The 19,072-nt window shown below is 43.3% G+C and overlaps 1 protein-coding gene across 1 annotated transcript in view; it reads left to right on the plus strand.

Annotated features, from left to right (window-relative positions):
* The first annotated feature begins 423 nt into the window (after positions 1-423).
* ABCC4 (ATP binding cassette subfamily C member 4 (PEL blood group)) overlaps positions 424-19,072 on the plus strand; it is a 140,275-nt gene continuing 121,626 nt past the window's right edge. Inside the window, exons 1-4 of the mRNA XM_072353449.1 lie at positions 424-621; positions 13,606-13,716; positions 16,850-16,970; positions 17,628-17,852. Coding sequence (XP_072209550.1) covers positions 548-621; positions 13,606-13,716; positions 16,850-16,970; positions 17,628-17,852 — 531 coding nt within the window. The 5' untranslated portion in view covers positions 424-547. The remainder of the gene's footprint in view (positions 622-13,605; positions 13,717-16,849; positions 16,971-17,627; positions 17,853-19,072) is intronic.

Raw genomic sequence — 19,072 nt, forward strand, 5'->3', positions numbered from 1 at the left:
CCTAGGTGTCCTTCTGCCTCCTATGGATCCACCGGCACCGTGAGAACGGCAAAGCATTTCACCAGCAGCAGTTTAATAAGCACACACTGACCAGAGCAGGCAGCACAAGCAGCGTCAGAGATGTCAACATCAACGGCTGCAGCGTTGTGTCGGGAACACAATACAAACTACAGCCGGCTTCAAGCCTTTCTTCGAGCCTTGTGGGGCACACAGGGGTCACCCACGGCGGACAGACGTGAACAGAGCCGGTCCCACGCTGCGGAACCAAGAGCCGCCGGGCAGGGCACGGCGGTCCCTCTCAGCCCGCTCCCTCCCCTCGCTGCTGCCGGTAGCTCCCGGCCGCGGCCTGCGCGCGGGGAGCCGGGCCGGCAGGAGGCGTCCTGCGGGGCGGGCTGGAGGAGGGCCGGGGCGGGAGTGCCGGCTGTCCCGGAAACAGCACCGACCGGCGGCACAGCGGCGGCGGCTGCCGCGGTGGGAAGTCGCCTGGAGTCGTGCGCTGCCGCCGGCGGGCTGGAGCAACGCGGGGCGGCGCAGAGCGGCGGGCGGCATGGAAGCGGTACCCCGCGAGGAGAAACCCAACCCGCTGCGGGATGCCAACCTCTGCTCCCGGCTCTTCTTCTGGTGAGCGCCGGGCACGCGGCCGACCCGGGGAGATGCTGAGCCCCGGCCACGCGGCGCGGGGAGGGATGGGTCCCGGCCGCCACGAGGCTCGGAGCGGTGGGGGCGGCTCGGGCAGACCCCGAGCGCAGGTGGCTTCCGCGGGGGGCGGCCGAGGCGGAGCGAGGTCATCCGAGGTGAAGGCGGCAGCGGGCGGTACTGCCGCCCGGGGGGAAGCCGCCTGGCGGCCGCGGCCCCGGGGCCTCCCGCGAGCACCGCCGCCCTCACGCAGCGGGCGCGGCCCCACGGCTCTGCCGCCGCACGTGGGGTGCCGCGGGGCCGGCGGGCAGCGCGCTGCGGCTGCTCCTCGTCTCCCCGCTCCGCGCCGCCCCTCCCTTCACGTAACGGGCCGCGGGTCGGCATCTTCCGCCGCTCTCTTACACGGCGCGGGGCTTTCCTTCCATCCTTCGGCCAGGCTGTGTCTGAAACATTGCGGTGTGCGGAGCTCGCTGGAGAAGGGGGCGACTGGCTGAAGGCCTCAGGTGTGGCGGAGCGAAGATGGGGTGCCGCCGGCTCGCCAGGCGGTTGGGGCCGGGTGGCCCCTGCGGCAAAGGCGGCGCTCGTGTTAGCGGGGACCTCGACATAGCACGTGTAATAGGGCAGTGAGGAGTTACTTCCCGACAGTTTTATTGCTCTGAAAGGCGCTAGGAAAGGACGCTCAAGGTGAAATGGAAGAGCATCAACTCGTCTGTCAGGGCAGATCCCTTTGGAAGACAGCAGGGCAGTTCTCTGAGCCCAGAGCACGTGTAGGAGAGGAGGGTGAGAGCATAGCACTCAGTTCTGCAACACAAGTAATGTTCTGGGATCCTGAAGGCCATGCTGAGCAGGTGCAGGAATTCTTTTTGGAAGGTAGAGGGTTTTTATAAGTCCTGACTAATTAGTGGGAATATGGGGGTATACTTGTGTAAGGTTTTAACACTAGGAATGCCCATGTTGGACACAGCATTGCTAGGAAGCCTGGAAGCAAAGGGGGTTGGGGAAAAGAAAACAACACCTGAAGAAATGGGAGAAATTGCCTCATATGCTGCTTGTGAGGCCTCCAGACTACTTCACAGCAATGGGTTTGGTCTTCTGAAGCCTCTTTTCTTGCATGTGATCATCAAAATAAAAAACAACAACAAAAAAACAACAACCCACCTGTATATCATAGTATCATATATATCCTTGTTATTTGCAAGTCAGAAAGCACTGCTGTTTTCTTAGTGAAAACTGCCACTGAAATGAGATCTAACAGTGGTTTAAATGGAGGAGTAGGTTGGGAGTTCCACTTTTCTACAAGTTTGTATGGCTTTAGGTAAAATCAAGAAGTATTTAAACACCCTTTAGCTATAAATTGATTTGAAGGGCCACCTTCAGAAACATCCCTTTTTTCCTACCAAGCGTCCAGCATCTAACAGCCTGCCGTGAGGCTGCTTCTTCACGCGGGATGCTCTGAGATGTTTCCAGCTGGAGAACTGGAAAAGCGGTGCTGGTGGAGGCGGTCCTGGGAGCTGCAGTCATGTGGTTGCAGGAGTGTGCCTGCTCTGCTCTCTGAGTGCCAGGTGTTATCGTTGAGGATAGAAGATAGGGCACAGCAGGTAGCTGTCCTTTTTTTTTTCTCTTTCTTTCCTTTTTTATTGCTCCTAAAGTGCAGTTTTGCCATTGCAAGAAACCGCCCTCCTCTTTTGTTGCCAGTAGTGCAGAAGAAAAGCTAAAATTATTCTGCCTTGCGGAAACAAGATCAAACTCCCAGGGAAAGAAAAGAAGTCGTGTTTTCAGTGAATTATAAAACTAGGGTAATGAGTGTGTAGGCTGAAGACATTCTTCTCCCATTGTTCAAAGCTTGTCTTCTTGCTTTTGGGGTTGTGACTTTGACAAGTACGAGCTTGATGAACATTAAACTCTCCAGCAATACGTTCATGGGAAAGAGGAGCACCTAGATTGTGTGCGAATGTTGTTCTTTTATAGTGCATCCCTTCTGTAATTCTAGGCTGGATGTTATGTGAATGAACTATTTATGACAAGATTACGAAGATGAAAGTGGCTGCAAAATACTCCTGTTTTCCATAGCTCTCGCTGAATTATCTATGTTACTGTAAAGTTATCAAAGCCCAAATTGTTGTTTTGGATGTTGCAGTTACTGCTTTATCTACTGACCTCCAGAGTGGTGAGTTTCTGTGCTTACCAAACTTCTCATCTGTCTGATAGTTACACAGTTAGCAGCACTCAGATATATTTCTGATGTACTTCATTTGTGAGACTTGTTTTGTTGCTGGCTCAGTTTGCTGGTGGGAACGAGGGCTTTGAAGGATTGATAGGAGGATTTGCTTTCTTTGTTGGAGGGCCCTGAAAGACAGTTTCACTCAGTGCTTTTGATGTTCAAACATCTGTTCGGTCTGGAAAGCGTTTCGAGTTTAAAATGCTTTAGACTTCATGCTTTGTGAATCTCAGACTGGCTCATTTCACATCTCTTTTTTTTCTGCTGAGGGGTTGTTCAGTACTATTAAATTAATAGCTGTACAGTAAGGATATTTATAACTGTTGTTCTGTCTTGAAGCTTGCGTGCTCATTAAGTAGCAGTTGGTATACTGTTGTTAACATATAGCATTTGCTCTCTTGAATAATCAGAGATGTTCTAACTGTACAGCGTTTGGGTTTTTAAGCACTCTTCAGGCAGTGAATCCTCTCCTGTGGTAAGTTATAAAACACGTTATGACTAAATTTTTACAATGGGATAAGTTTTGAGCCATTAATAACATGAGAAAGAGAGCAAGCAGGAACACCCTGAAAAGGGAATCCAGCGTTTTTGTTCAGAGAAGTGAAAGAAACAGCTATTAAATTTTCTGTATTTATAATTTATTTTCAATACTAATGTCTAATGAGAATAATTCTGTCCCAGCCTGGCAGTGACAGAACTGAAAACTTGTTCTGTGGTATCTAAGCAGTTACCATAATAAGCAGTAAATAGCTTTTGTGATTACCTTTTGGTGTCTACAGCATTGCTGTTGGCTTACTAAGAGCATGCGCTAGGGAAAATGACAGAATGACTGAGACCTCTTGACTGATCTGAATGGAGTGTAGTGGGAGAACAATAAAAACCATCTTTGCCCTTGGATTTAAGCACGAACAGAATCCAGTAAGCACAGACATGAAGGCACCATGTTTTTTGGCGGAGGTTGTACAGTGTGTAGCTGTTTCTATCTGACCAGATCCACTCGTGCCATGAACCTCTCTTGTACCAGTGAAAATACGCTCTTAAATTCTTCCTCCTCAGTTGCCCCAGAGCTTAGAGTCAGAAGGGCCATCAACTGATTCAGCTGGGCCTTGAGTCAGTCTGGGTGTCACTTGCACTTTGGTTCCATGACCTGGCATGTCCTGCCTTGTGTAGGAAGGAATTATACAGGGAATTCATTGCCTTCCTAGAAAGGTCCAGCAACACCACTGTTAAAACTGATGTGTGTTCCTTATGGTGACAGTTGAAGAGGCTTGCCTTGAAGATTTGAGGTTTCCTTCAGTTAGCAAATGAAAATATCAAACAGCATCAGACTTTCAGATTTGGCCTGATACTTTGTGTAATACTTGGTGAATTCCCACTTGGAATGTCCCAGTTTAGGTTTCTGCTTTATAAGGATCTGAGACAGCTATCTCAGCAGATTTTTAGTTCATTTACTGATTTGTTGGTACAGGGTGGCTTTTTTAGCAGGACTGTCTAGATACTATGGAAAACTTGAAGCAAAAGTGTAAGCATTTTCAGTATGGATAAACAGAAAATGCATTTTCAATAGACAAGGAATGAAATCAGACTTGCTTCTCCTTTTTTCCTCCCAGTTGAAAGAAGACTGAGGGCCATACGTACGTCTTTTTATAAAAAGAATGCCTTGTTTGTTCATTTGTAAGATATTCAATATGCTGCAGTCACATCTGAATCATTCTCTTGACCGTAAGTTTTGCTCATTTTATTGCAAGATAGCTGTACTTTATGGAAGAAAACGCTGCTTGAAAATCATAGCTTATGTATAAATCATGTCAACTATGATAAGGGCGTAGATACTACAGGAACGTTGGCATTTGCTATCTACAGTAAGTATCTGTGTTTAGATACACAACTAAAGGAACCATTTGACAAAACACTGCAGCTATTTGCCTTTGAAATGTCCTAGCCATGCTCAGTCATCTCTTAGAGAAGGTGTTCCTCCTGTAATCCATGCAACACGTCAAAGTTAGGAGTGTGTTGTACTGTTGGGTATTTTTATTTATTGTTGGTTTGGATATATATTTTTTTTCCTTAATAGGATTTTGTTTCATGTAGTTCCAGAACAGGCCTTAAGAGTGGAGGAGGCAGATAGCAAAATATGGTTTCTGGGAGCGGAGAGTCAAAAGGAGTAATCACCTGTTTGTTTATTTTCTTTCCATGTCCCTATTCAACCACTTGTAGTAGCAGTGTGAGCTCGCAGGTCATTCAATTCTTCCTCTTGCCATTGGGAATGGAAAGAGTAGTTAATAAAGAAATTGATAGCAGAAGGTTTCTTTGGAAACTGAAATGAGTCGCCATTAATCTCAACTGTAGACCTTCTGATTAACTTTGTTGTTGGGATCTAATCCGTGATGTGTTTTGTTGTTGCTTATGGCCGCTTTTTTTTTGTGTTGAACACTTAAGGGAGCTATAACAATTTTTAGATGCATTTTGCAACAGTGAAGAAGCTGCCTGCTCCAACTGTTAGAGCAGTTAGAGAGATCTCATTGGAGATTAGGAGTTTGTTTGGATGACCAGTTCTTTTCTGCTCAGTTGAAGAACTCTCTTACAGTCTGTTGAAAACACTGTTTGAAAAGCACCTGGAAATATACCAGGACTTAATATGTTTAATTATTGTTGATGACTGCCTTGGTAAGGGGAAGTGTGAAAGGGCAGCTGGCTGAGGGGAATGAGTGAGCATGTGCAATAGCGATAGCTTAGGAAAAGAAATTACATGGTGATTACAGTGAGTTGAAGTGGTGTCTGTACCTTGTCTGTCCATCCCATCGCAACAGTGCTCCTCTGGACTAAAGGCAAGGATGTAGCACTTCTGGGTATGTGCTGCTGATGTAGAGCTTGTAGTTGCATCATGGAGCCATGTTGGGGCAATCCCAGATATGCCTACGGACTGGGATGAGAACAGCCCCATGGAGAAGGACTTGGGGGTCATGTCAGGTGAAAAAAAAGCTGGACGTGAGCCAGCAGTGTGTGCTTGCAGCCCAGAAAATCAATGGTATCCTGGGCTGCATCAAAAGAGGCCAGCAGGGTGAGGGAGGTGATTGTCCCCCTCTGCTCTGCCCTTGTGAGGCTCCACCTGGAATGCTGTGTCCTCGCCTGGGGCCCCCAGAACAAGAATGATGAGGAGCTGTTGGAGAGGGTCCAGAGGAAGGCCATGAAGATGATCAGAGGGCTGGAGCACTTAGGAAGAAAGGTTGAGGGAGCAGTGCTTGTTTAACTTGAAGAAAAGAACGCTCCAGGGAGTCTTCATTGCAGCCTCCCAGTATTTTAAGGGAGCTTATAAACAGGAGGGGTATAAACATTTTACATGGGTAGAAAGTAATAGAACAAAGGGAATGGCTTTAAAATAAAAGAGGAGAGATTTTGATTGCATGTTAGGATGAAATTCTTTATTCACAGGGCAGTGAGGCACTGGCATGGGCTGCCCAGAAGGGTTGCCCCATCCCTGGAGGTGCTTAAGGGCAGGTTGGATGGGTGCTGGGCAGCCTGAGCTGCTGGTGAGTGGCAGCCCATGCCCAAGGCATGGGGTTGGGCTGGATGATCTTGAAAGTCCCTTCCGACCTAAGCCATCTTGAGGTTCTGTGACGCTGGTTAAAGAACAGTACAAAAAAAGAGCATGTAGGTACCTGGTGTAAGCTGTGGAGGATAAGCAGTGTAGATTTGTTATCAAAAGGTCCCATGAGGAAACTCATTTTGTTTTACGGAAAATCAGCTCCAAAGTGGGTGACTAAAGAGCAAGAAATGCATGTTCCTTTGCAGCTTAGTGATCAAAGTAGTGCTTCCAAGCAGCTCAGGAGGTGAAATCCTAGATCCTTGTGTTGTGGAAGAATTTGAGTAAACAAAGACTCTCCTGTGCAACTTTGGAAAAATAACTGGACATTGAGTATAAACAGTGATGCTTGTAATGTAATTTACAAATAGGCTTAGGAAGAATGGGGAAAATGTAGCTTGTAAACCACTTCCCTAAGGCATTAACTGATGAAAACATACAGGATGTGGCTTTTACTGGGCACTGTAAAGTTACGCCATAGTTAAAGTTATTTTAGTTTCGCTTTTTTACAGAATTGTTTAGTCAGAAGAGTCTGGTCTTTTGATTTTGTGATGAAATAAGGCCTTTTGGGAAACTGGTGGTAGTCAAACTTTGCACTTGTCCAGAAGGTGTCTTAAGATTTTAGCGATAGACAATTATGTCGTTTCTGGGGTGACGCACTGGAACAGGTTGCCCGAGGAGGTTGTTGATGCCCCATCCCTGGAGGCATTCAAGGCCAGGCTGGATGTGACTCTGGGCAGCCTGGTCTGCTGGTTGGCAGCCCTGCACGTAGCAGGGGGGTTGAAACTAGATGATCACTGTGGTCCTTTTCAACCCAGGCCATTCTACGATCTGTTTTGTTCTATCTCTGTCTATGAGCTGTGAGTGACAGATAGCAGTGCCCTTACCCAAGGGGGTACAGCTGGTGAGACCCAGTGTGGGTATCAGTCCTAGTACCCATTGACAGCCCCAGTGTGGAGAGGGGTGGACCAGCGCCAGGGCGTTTGCAAGCAGGACACCATACAGATCCAGGGTACAGCAAGTCCCCTTCCTGGGCTGATGAACTGGATAAGCCTACGTACTGTATTTCCTTCTTGACTGAAGAGGAGATCATTTGGGACACTGGCAAATCTGATTTAACAGCTTTCTCATTTAGGAAATTTTCTGTTGTGTATCAGTGTAGCATGACTATTTTGATTACATAACAGCCCTGCCTGTTGATAGGAGTCCCTGATTCTCTCATGTGCTATTTTGATGAGGAAGCTTCAGACCTCCACTTGAAGTCTTGCTTCTCTTATACTGATAAGAAAACCCTTTCTTATCTTTTTTCCTGGAGACTCATTGGAATCTCTCCAAAATACCGGGTAATTTCTTTAATAACAGCAAGTAAAAATTGCACTTTGTTGAACAACCAAGTAAACTGTGGCTAGTTGGCTGTGTTGTAATGTTACAGGGTGTGTAATGTCAGGGCCCAGGAGTAGGAAAGTGCAGGAAGTGAGTGTTTATGTTATGGTCTTTGTCCGTTCAGAAATGAATCATTTTATATTTTTATCGGTGCCCAAGGCACTGCTGTAGAGGTGGGACGTTTCTTGGGTTCAGAGCAGCGAGTTACTGCTTTGCAGTTGGATATCTCTTGGGATTGCACCAGGTTTACAAGTGATTTTTTTCTTTTTAAATCTTTGTTCCTGGTGACATCAATATTCTGGCAGTGACAAGGGATAATTCTGGGCTTCTCTCCAGGCTGATGTCTTTGATCAGCTGATTGTCTTGATAGAGCAGAAGCATTCCCTGCAGTACAGAGGGTACTCAGGGTTCTTCCAAACATTCCCATGTTTATGTGTAGTTTGTGCTAGCAAAAAATGGGACCGTGCTCTTTGAAAAGCAACATGTGAATGCTGTGTTTTGAAGGAGTGGCTAAAAGGAGGCTGTAATGTACAAAAAATATATTCAAAATATTTAGGAAGGTATCTGGGGAAAGTGAAATGATGACCGAGCACACCTATTTTTGTTTGAGTAAGTTGAAATGCAGCGATGTAGGGTTGAGGTGCAAGTTTTTCCTTCCCACAACACCTCATCTTTCTTCCTTCTGGCAGGAGGTGAGTAACGAGGCCATTTTGTGCCCATCTTAGGGATGAAAGGAGTAGTACATACCGCTGTCTGTATATTGGACTGTTGAGGTTGCAGAGATGTTCTTTGTGTAGGCCATTGCCTTATGTTTCCTACCTTCATAACAGTCCTCTTACAGTATTCTTTAATGTAACTGAGCCTTCGGGCAAGGAAACAGCCTGGTTTGTTTGCTTGTTGTGACTGTGTGACATGAATAACTGGCTGTGTGGAACAGGATGGCCTCAATTCTGCGCTTGGTAGAGAGAATTCCACATGGTGTAATCTGCTCTCAAATGTGGCATCTTGATGGAAATTCTTCCTTTAATGTCTGAACATGAATATCTGTTAATTCTTCTGTCTGGAAGTAGACCTTCCAGCATGAAGTTCAAACCACGTCAGCAATTAACATAGACTGAACTTGCTGTGCTGAGAATTTGTGGTGGACAAATAGAAGACCTCGCTCCTGGGCTAAATACTCTTCAAGGACTGAACATATTTGAAATTTGGAAAAGATTTAACACTTGAAATACAGTCTGGAGTAACACAGCGTATTATTAAAAGCTTTCATAGCGTTAAGACCTCTGTAGCAGTTATCTCATTGCTTTGCATGAGAGTAAGAAGATGTAATCAAGTTAAAGGTATGTATCATGAATGTATAGGTAACTTTAATTGTTTATTTAAGCAATGTAGAAATGACTTTGGTAGATATTCCGCTACATGGATTTTATTTGCGCATTAAATAGGGCAGTGTGCATAGCTGTGCCTTACTTGATTGTATGAAGACTAGTGGCTGGTTTGGGTTCCTGCGAGATTTTGAGCCTTTTTTCCAACCTGTATGAAAGTACTATTATAATATTTTATAAATTATGATGTTTTTGAGAAGTTTAACTGAGACTGATGTAAGAATCAAAGCAAGACTGCAAAAACATAAGACTATAACTTACCCTGGTGTGTCTTTCCAAGATCCAGAGTTGTGTTTAACTTAAGTAAATGTTGTCTGTGTGCTTAGTGTCCCAGTGGATAGAATCTCTTGTAGAGGCAGATAAAGGAAATCACTGTGGTACTGGAAAGCTCAACAATACATGATTATATTAATATTTTTTTAATACTTTATTTTATTTTTTATTTTATTCTGTATTTTTTTCCTGACACCACAAAGACTTGTGGATTAATTCTGAGACTTTGCCATCATCATAGAATGGTTTGGATTGGAAAGTTTTCAAGATCTTTTAAGACCCAGTTCCAATAACCTGCTATAGGCAGGGATACCCCCTGCTAGACCTGGTTGCTCACAGCCCCATCCAGCCTGGTCTCAAGTGCTTCCAGGGAGGGGGTATCCACAGCCTACCTGGGGAACCTGTGCCAGTGTCTCACCACCCTCACAATAAAGAATTTCTTCCTAATACCTAGGCTAAACCTACCCTTAACCCTGCTGTTGTGTTGTCCACTATGATAATAAGTTACAAAATGAATTACTACCTTTTCTGCCTACTCTGAATTGCTTTTCCTAGTTGTTTTTGTTTTTTTTTTTAGTGTTAAAGCAGATGTTATGGTGCAATATATTATTGTTTTTAAGACCGCAGTTTTAACTAATGGAGAAATATAAGAAGCCATGAATTGGTGGTATTCCTAAATGGGACCAAGAGTCTGAAAAAAACTGACATGTTGGCAGTTTTTTTTTACCTTCTGTTATTATCTCCTCCTACTTAATTTGGAAATTAAATGTCATATTGTGTACAGTACTTGATTAATCTGGACCACGCAGAGTGAGAGGTGAGAAGGGATTTGCTGCAAACCATACGAATTCAACGGAGGTGGAGGTGTCATCAGTAAGGTTTTTTTGACAGCTTAGGTCTGAAAGAGAAGCTGTGACCCTCTGGCTCTCCTGTAAATGTGAGATCTGCAATGATATCCTGTTCATCCAGTCCCTCTTCAAGTGGAATGCACCTCGGCAGTGGCAACGCTGTCTGCTACTGGTGGCTGCAGCGCTGAGTCAAACTGGTGTTAGGGTAGAGCAGTTGTCCTCAACAGAAGCATCATTCTTCCACAGCCTTGCTGTAGTTTTTCACCATGCTTGTACAAGTACGGTTGTGAAAATGTTGTTCTGTGGAGCAAAACCGGGAGCACTGCTTTATTTTTTAATGCATTTCCCCACTGCCCAGGTGTGCATTGTGTTGCATGTCATTAAATATCTTCTTTACGCTCCTTGTTAACTTTAAGTGTCAGAACAATTTTGGTTTTCACCACTTTGACGTGAGTAGCTAGCGGAGTATCATAACTGATTCCATTGCTGTGAGAAGGTTTGATCTTTCTTTATTTTCCTGAAAGCACAACCTCATCGTCATACTTACAAAGGAGGCAGGGAAGATTACTTGTAGTCTATCCTGCTCTGTTAGAAAGGAGACCTTTGGCCTGTTTGTGGGTAGACTGCAGACTAGTTGCAATGCTGCAAGAGGAGGAACACCTGAGACTGACCACAGGAGCCGACTGAAGGCTGCAGATGCTTCCCATGGCTGTGCTGGAGCCAAGGAGAGCCTTCTCCCATCCAGCAGGCAGAAATCGGTGTATGGACCTTGGGATCATTTCCCCCACGTTTGCTTTAGATCCATAGTCAGTAGCAAGAGCTCAGTGTTGAACCCCAGATGTGATTTAATGGAGATGATTTGATGGAGATGTTTGTGTCGAACTGTGCAAAAGCTCTTCTCATGGCAGGAGCAAAGGATCTTTGAGAACCGTAGAATCATTTTAGTTGGAAAGGACCTTTAAAGGTTATTTAATCAAACCCCAGCATTGAACAGAAACACCTATAGCTAGATCAGGTTGCTTAGAGCCCTGTCCAGCTTGACTTCCAGGAACCTGATAAAGAGTCTGTCTCCTTCTTTCTTATAGCCCCCCTTCAGATACTAAAAGAGCCCCTCTCAGGTCTCCCTGCAACCTTCTCTTCTCCAGGCTGAACAGCCCCAGCTCTCAGCCTGTCCTTGTAGGGGTGATGTTCCATCCCTTGGATCATTTTTATGGCCCTTTGCTGGATGCGCTCCAACAGGTCCATGTCTCTGCTGTTCTAAGGACTCCACATCTGGATGCAGAACTCCAGGTGGTCTCACCAGTACAGAGTAGATGGACAGGATCGTCTCCCTCGCCCTGATGACCATGCATCTTTTGAAGCAGCCCAGAGAATCTTGGTCCTTTAGAGAAGCTGTGGCAGTGATTTGGGTCCTGATACTGTGTTGTTTGTACAGTTTAAGCAACAGTTGGTGTGTTTTTCTATTTCTAATTGTACGTTTAACATACATGGAGGACTTAACATCTCATGGATGGCACAGATCTTCAGTACTCCCTCTAAGAGTTCAGAACAGGCTGTTGAGCATCAGTGATGCTGCTTTAAGGACAGAGACTTAATCTTCGAATGAGTTAGATAAATACTGTGCACTGACATGCTGAGCAGTGAAAGAGAAGCATAGATCCCATTTGTCACATACAGTCCTACCATGGAGCCTGTGGGAAGGCTGTTGGGACAGTTATGCCTTGAAGAAACTCCGTGCCCCCTCTTGAAGCATTTGACTTGTCTTGCCACCCTCTCTGAAACAAACCAACAAACTTCTCATATGCCAGTGTATACAAAGTTAAACTGGAGCATGCCTGAGCAAGAAATGCAAAGCTCGTTGATGAGTATCCATAACCACTGTTGTGGTTGTGAATAATAACTGTCCTCATTGCAAACCACTGCAGTCTTGAATTCTCATGTGCATGCCTTCAAGAAAAGAATACTCTTCATCTAGTGCTCCAGGTGTTCTAGTAAAAGCTGTGTTGAAGTCAGAGAATAATTAGGCAGCAGAAACTGAACAGCGGTTATGAGCTTTCGTGAACAATTGACAATAGACAAGTATCATGTCATGAGGTTAAAAAGAAAAATGTTTTTCCAAAATGGGTCCTTCTCTGACCTCTTCGTTCTGTTTGTGATGGCCAACCTAGAAAATGCTTCTAGGGAACAAGCATGAGAGCTGGAGTTCACACTCCACCGTAAAACCAAATATTAGGGATTAAAAGATATCAAGTGGCAAAATGCATTTTCTACAGCCTCCCCATTGCTTCTAAGGCATGTGTGTTTCATAGGTATCATTCTCTTTTACTCTACCTCATGAATGATATTGTTGCTGTTGTGCTTTCTCGTACTTATGCCTGCTCTGTGGGATGCAACTGAAGCTATTTAGGTCTACTTCACCTGTTTTTCAATATTGAAGAAGTTTCTGTGTGCATAAAAGCTAGTCTTACTACACTACTATTTCATTTTAAAAAATGATAGAACAGGGACTATCTCAAAGTGGATGGGAGCCATAAGAATCAGTTGCCTTTTCTTACAAAACGACAGCAGCAGCACTGTAACAATTCCTCTCTTTCATTAAATACTGAGCTTTTAGAATAAATCTGAGTACTTGAGGAAATAGAGCTGTTAGAAAATATTTTCCTTCTTTGAGTCTACTCATTTCTTAGTATCCTTTCTAATGTGATGTTGCGCTTTGTGTTTATATTTCCAGCTGTGTCCTAGTAATAAAACATTATTTATCCATTTTTACATTGGTGTGGTTGTCTTTAAATTACTGACATTTAATATTTGTAAATGTGGAACTTGTACATGATTTACTTTTTCTCCCATATAAATGAACACCCATGCAAATTACAAGTGTGTTTTTTTAAAATATATAGTATAGTTTTATGCATGGTTCTGTCCATATTATAATAATTGGTTTAAGTTCTGTTTTTCCATAAATATTTAAAGGAATGTTAATTTTCCATAAATATAAGTAAACACTGAATAAATTGCCTTGAGTCTGAAAATTGCATTGACTATCTTTGATGCCTGAAGCTAAGGTTCTGAGAGGCATAAACTACTTTAGGATGTTGTAAAATGAAGATGACTTACTTTGTTAGGGTTTGTGAAGATAAATTCTATGAAATATGTGGATGTTGAGTGATGCTTGTGAAGAGGAAGGAAGAAGGGGCTAAAAGAAAGAAGAAACGGGTGGGGAAATTAATTACTCTTTTGGTCTGCTGATCCATTTACGAATCATTGGTATTTAAATAGGTGGCTGAATCCATTATTTATTATTGGCCACAAACGGAAACTTGAAGAAGATGATATGTACAAAGTGCTGCCAGAAGATTCCTCGAAGAAGCTTGGGGAGGACTTACAGTGGTAAGGAGTAAAATCATCGTTCTGTTTCGTTGTTTTTTCTGTTGATGAATGTGAGGTTTTATTCGTGTTCTAAAATTTGAAGAGGTTGCTGTAAAGTTTAACAAGGTCTGTTGTTAACAATTCCGGATAGCAAAGAGTAGCATTCAGAAATTTTACCATGGGGACATTTTCATTTCTTCTCATTATACATAATGAAGGTATATTAGAGTATTCCTGTTATGTCATTTGTCTGGTACTTTGTAGAATTGGTAATGAAGGCTTTTTGTCAGCTGTTATTGTGGTAGTCCTTAATAAATTAATGCAGGTCTTTTGGTCTTAATGTACAATAACTATGAAAACTGTTAAAACTTCTCTTCATAGAAGCAACAAAAAATGTTTTTGTCATGTTTTTGGAGAACAAGATGAATTCAGTGAGAGCTGTATCTACTTCACATGTTTATAAATAATGAGAATTTTTTCTTTTTTCTTGTAATAGTGATGTATCTCCCAGTCATAGAATTGCAAAGGTTGGAAAAGACCTCCAAGATCATCCAGTCCCACTGTGTACCCACCATCAATATTTCCCACTAAACCATGCCCCTCAGTAGAACATCCAAATGTTTCTTGAACTCTTGTCCAGTGTTGCTCTGAAATTAATGCCATCTGTTTATTTCCATGGAAGCTACAACAAATACAAAGAACACAATAACACTATTCTATAGAGCAAACTCTCAGCTACATGACACCGTTTTTCAAGTCACCACTGTTAGCTATGCATTTTTGCCAGCAGTGAACAAGAGCCTACGTGCTGCACTCATAAAAAATGCGTACCAGCAGAGATGACCCACTGTTTCAGAGCTGCTATAACAGCATAATTGCAAGGAAAATGTTGCCCACACAGTTCATCTTTTATCAACCTGAACAGATAAAAGTCAGAAGGTGCCGAATCCAGATTTTATAGTGGGTGCTGTAGGACAGTCAGTCTAGCCACTATCAGCAATGTGCTTAACAGTCTTCAGTCTGGAATAGCACGATGTCTTCGTTGCTGATCCAACTCTGGAAGTTTAAGCCTTCAGCTTAGTCAGCGTTTTGATGTAGTCATCAGAGATGATGGTTTTTCTAGGTTCCAGGAAATCCAGAGAAGGATTACTCCTTTCCTAGCCCAAAGCATGCTTAACATCACATTACCTGCTGAGGGCAGTGGCTTGCCCGTTTTCTTTGGCAGGGAATTCATGTGTCCACTCAGTGGACTGCCATTTTGGCTGGGGCTTGCAGTGGTGATGCTGTGTCTCATCACCAGTAATGATGTTATCCAGGAAACTGTCGCCTTCAGCCTTTTGTGAATTCAGTAGGGCCTCACAAGCTTGCATACGCTTTTCTTTCTGTTCCTGTGTAAACATTCGTGGAACTCACCTGATGCAAACTTTGTAGTATTCCAGCACTGCTACCAGAATTTTAAATGCACTGAAGCCAGTATTCATTTACAGTTCTCTAGTCGTCATCCATCAGTTTGTGTGGATGTCATGCTGCTTCGTTTTCTGGTGTAACAGCTATGCATGGCCATCTGGAGCATACCTGATCTTTCACGCTGCTTCTGCCACTGCTGAAGTGCACCACCCACTCACTGCTTGGTCTCCATAGGTGTTCGATGAATGTCTTTGGGTGCCATTGTTTCCATGTGGAAGAGTTCAGTGACACCCATTTGCTTCATTTGCATGTCCATGTCAGATGCCATTTTGAAAGATTGCCCCTCTGTTGCCATCCGTCACATGGCAACAACATGGAATTAGTGGGCAGATTCAGTTTACCCTACCACCAGCTTAATGAAATAGGAGGCATTACTTTTGGAGCAGCCCTCATAAATTGTCTTGAACCTTTGAATAGAGAGAGGTTTTTGTATTCAAATAACAATTTTGTTTAATAGAGGAAGAGGTCTCTCCCAGCGAATGGTAATTTATGTATTAATAGACTGGCCTTAATACTGAAGGATGTAGAGCAAATCAACATTCCTAATGGTTTGGTTAGGACAGGAGACTCCTCAAGGAGTGAAAGGAATCCAAAAAATGCGAGATTTTGGCCAGTTCTTATATCACCCTGCCACAGCTGAGGAAGCTGAAGAAAGAGAGACTTTCTGGCTTGAGATCTTTGCCAAAGTCAGGGATGTGTCTTGAAGCTGTTCAGGGAGTGCACTATAGAGGAAGGTGAATTCTTTCCAATGATTCTTACAGTAAAAGCACACACTTTCCATGAGTCAGGAAGTGGTAGAAAATACAGCATGCCAAAAGAAAAAAGGTTCTTTTTTATTCTTTACTGGACTTGGCTCCGAAGCAAAGAATATAATTCATAAATAGCCACTGGAGGAAGCAGCTTCTTCTCTTTGGCCAACAAAAAAGAATCTGTGTAGTTTCAGTTCTGATTCTGAAGCGTTTATTCAGACAATAGCTATCATCCTTTTAATAAAAAAAAGCAGGTAAAGATTAAGAAGTTATGTTTTCCCATCCATACTGTATACTTCAAACTTGTGTGCCATGTTACAAAAGAATAAAATTGGTTTTCACAACTAATTGCAGTCCTCAAACAAGCGAAGTCAGAGGGCCTGGCAAAAAATATTTAGCCTCCAGAAGCAAGGGGGGACTTCTTGTCTGACAAGTACATTTTCAGACGTCTGCTTAAGTTCCAGTTAATTTCACGTTCATATTTAACTGAACAACATTGTTCTTATTACTACTGTCTTTGATTTTAATCTGAACAGATTGTATCTTACTTGTGGGTAGACACGTGGTTAACACAAAGGTCATTGCCACTCAGATGGTGAAACCCTTTCCCTCAGAGGGATGTGGGGAGTGTGAAGTGACTGAACTGCTGCTGATGCTTTAAAAAGGCAGATGGTGCCGTATCTGTTCATTCTCATGAAATCACAGGGAGTTAGGGACAGGCATGAGAGAAGGTCTGATGATCGGAGAATAATCTCTGATACCAAGCTCTGTATGCTGATGAGAAAACATTAGTACCTGTTACCTTTTTAATTTCTTAATGAAAGTGGAGTGTAAAGGTGATTGTGGCAATCTTGCTGCAAGTCTGAAACTGTTTTACTCCAGGTAATTGCCTTACTGTTTTCCATCCATCTCCAGCATATTTGTTTTTTGTTTGTCAGGTACTGGGATAAAGAGGTGCAAAAAGCAAAAAAGAGAGGAAAAACACCCCATTTAACAAAAGCAATTATTCTTTGTTACTGGAAATCCTACTTAGTTCTTGGAATATTCACAATGATTGAGGTAAGTGATATAAAATGTGACACTGCATATTTTTTAGCTAACAGTAATGTGGAATTTGACCTTTGAGGTTATGTAATGCTCAGCTGATTTTATAGTGAGTTGTTCAGAGAATCCATACTATTCATATACTCTCTCAGAAAAATAAGACAGAGCTGCAGCCCCTTTGAGTCTGAAAAACTGAGCTGTGGCTGCCAAGTTACGGACTTGGAATAGAGAACTGATTCCAGTGCAGTACTTTGAGACCTTACAAACCATCTGACTTGCTTTATAAGGCTTAGCTTTATGCTGTGTATCTGAGGGAGATGCCCCACTGAAGAAGTTTGGGTTGTTTTTTCCTGCTATGTGTAAATGGTTGTAAAGGGCACACTAAGTTATCCTTGAATATGCAAGTGTAATATACATGTAACTTCTATAGCCTCAAATTTCTTACTGGTAAGTGACTGAGTTCTTTTTAAAGATTAAGCTGAATTTTAATGGGGGTTAAATTATTTTGGAATACGTGTTTATAAAAATTGCCCTGATGTTTTAGAGAATAAAAAAATAATGTGGGATATAATTTGTGGCAGTAACTTGGCTGTTATTTGCTTGGACACTGAGATGGGGAGCGTGGTATGGTATGAAATGGTTGATGCTTTTTTTCCCTTCTTTTTCTTCCAGGAAACCCTCAAAATAGTTCAGCCAATATTTTTGGGGAAAATTATTAGTTATTTTGAAAACTATGATGCCTCACATGAGATGGATTTGAATGTTGCATATTGCTACGCAGCTGCTCTGTCTGTGTGCACACTTATTCTAGCTATAATGCACCACTTATACTTCTATCATGTACAGCGGGCTGGCATGAAGCTAAGAGTGGCTATGTGTCATATGATTTATCGGAAGGTAAGCAAACATTTACATGTAATATTTGGTGTTTTGTTGCTATTTCATGTGATGTGTGGGGTTAAAAATACAGCTCTTTGTTATGCTTATTCTTGCAGTGCCACTGAAGTTACTCATTTGTAGAAATGTAATGAACTCTAATAATATACATCATCTCTTAAATCCATGTGCTTTTGCTTTCCCTTTGGTAACACAATGTCCGAATGACTACTTCAGTCCTCACAGTGAAGGTGGTAAATTAAATAGCCCTTAAAGCTTAGGATGAGCTGCTGGTGTTGACCCGCTGCTGGTGGAAGCGCTGGTGCTCGAGCATCAGGAGGTGGTCAGCATCCAGCAGAAGGGCAGAGCTGCTGGTGGATGCTGGGCCCTACCTGCTTCCTGCCTGCAGTCTCTCATCGCTCCAGTTTCTTCCTCAGGAAGGTTTTTGCGTTTGAATGTCACCATGAGCCTCTGTACTCCTGTGCCTGGGAGTTGCTTTACTGTCTGATCTTACCCCCCTGCTGTGATTAATGGCCTGACTCATTTCTGTTTTCTTCCGCAGTGGTTTAGGGCCAGTGAATTGCTTGCTTTGCAGGTCAGGGGGATTTCCGACTCTCTGAGTGCATGGGGTTAGTTCAGTGATGTGTGAAGATACTGCAGTATTGCTGCTGCCCCCGCCAGGCTGCAGGGCTGTTATCAGATGGAAGGTGGATCAAGAGGAGCTGGGGATATCACCTTATGAGGCGAGGTTGAGTAACATCAAGTGAGAAATGCTGGCCTCAGGGTGCTCTGGGAAGCAAGTGAGCCAGTTCCAAATGTCTGCTTCCCTCTTCTGGAGGTGCTGAGTGCCTGAGCCATTGAGTCTATCTCCATTTCCAAGCTGGAAGTGGATGTTAGAAGGGAAACTTCTCACTTCAGCAACCTGCCTTTGGCAGATCTCAGCAAAGAAGTGAAGGATCAGACATGTGAGTTTTATTTAGAGTACAAAGAGAACCATGTTAGTTTAACTGCTAAACATAGATGCCACCCACTACACTTACAATGCTGTGATAGGTCATCTGAGGTTTTTAGGGAAAGCAATAGAAGTGAGGAGAGTAAAAATTTTAAGTGGAGATTGTTTTTCATGTGTGTATTTATTCTTCTCTCTCTTCTGATACCTGGGAAATTGTCCTCTGGGAACTCGATTCTAACATGGCACAGTGCTTTCTTGTACATAAACACATCTCTAAGGTATTAATTTA

This window comes from Excalfactoria chinensis, chromosome 1, assembly GCF_039878825.1.
Source record: "Excalfactoria chinensis isolate bCotChi1 chromosome 1, bCotChi1.hap2, whole genome shotgun sequence".
NCBI classification, from domain to species: domain Eukaryota; kingdom Metazoa; phylum Chordata; class Aves; order Galliformes; family Phasianidae; genus Excalfactoria; species Excalfactoria chinensis.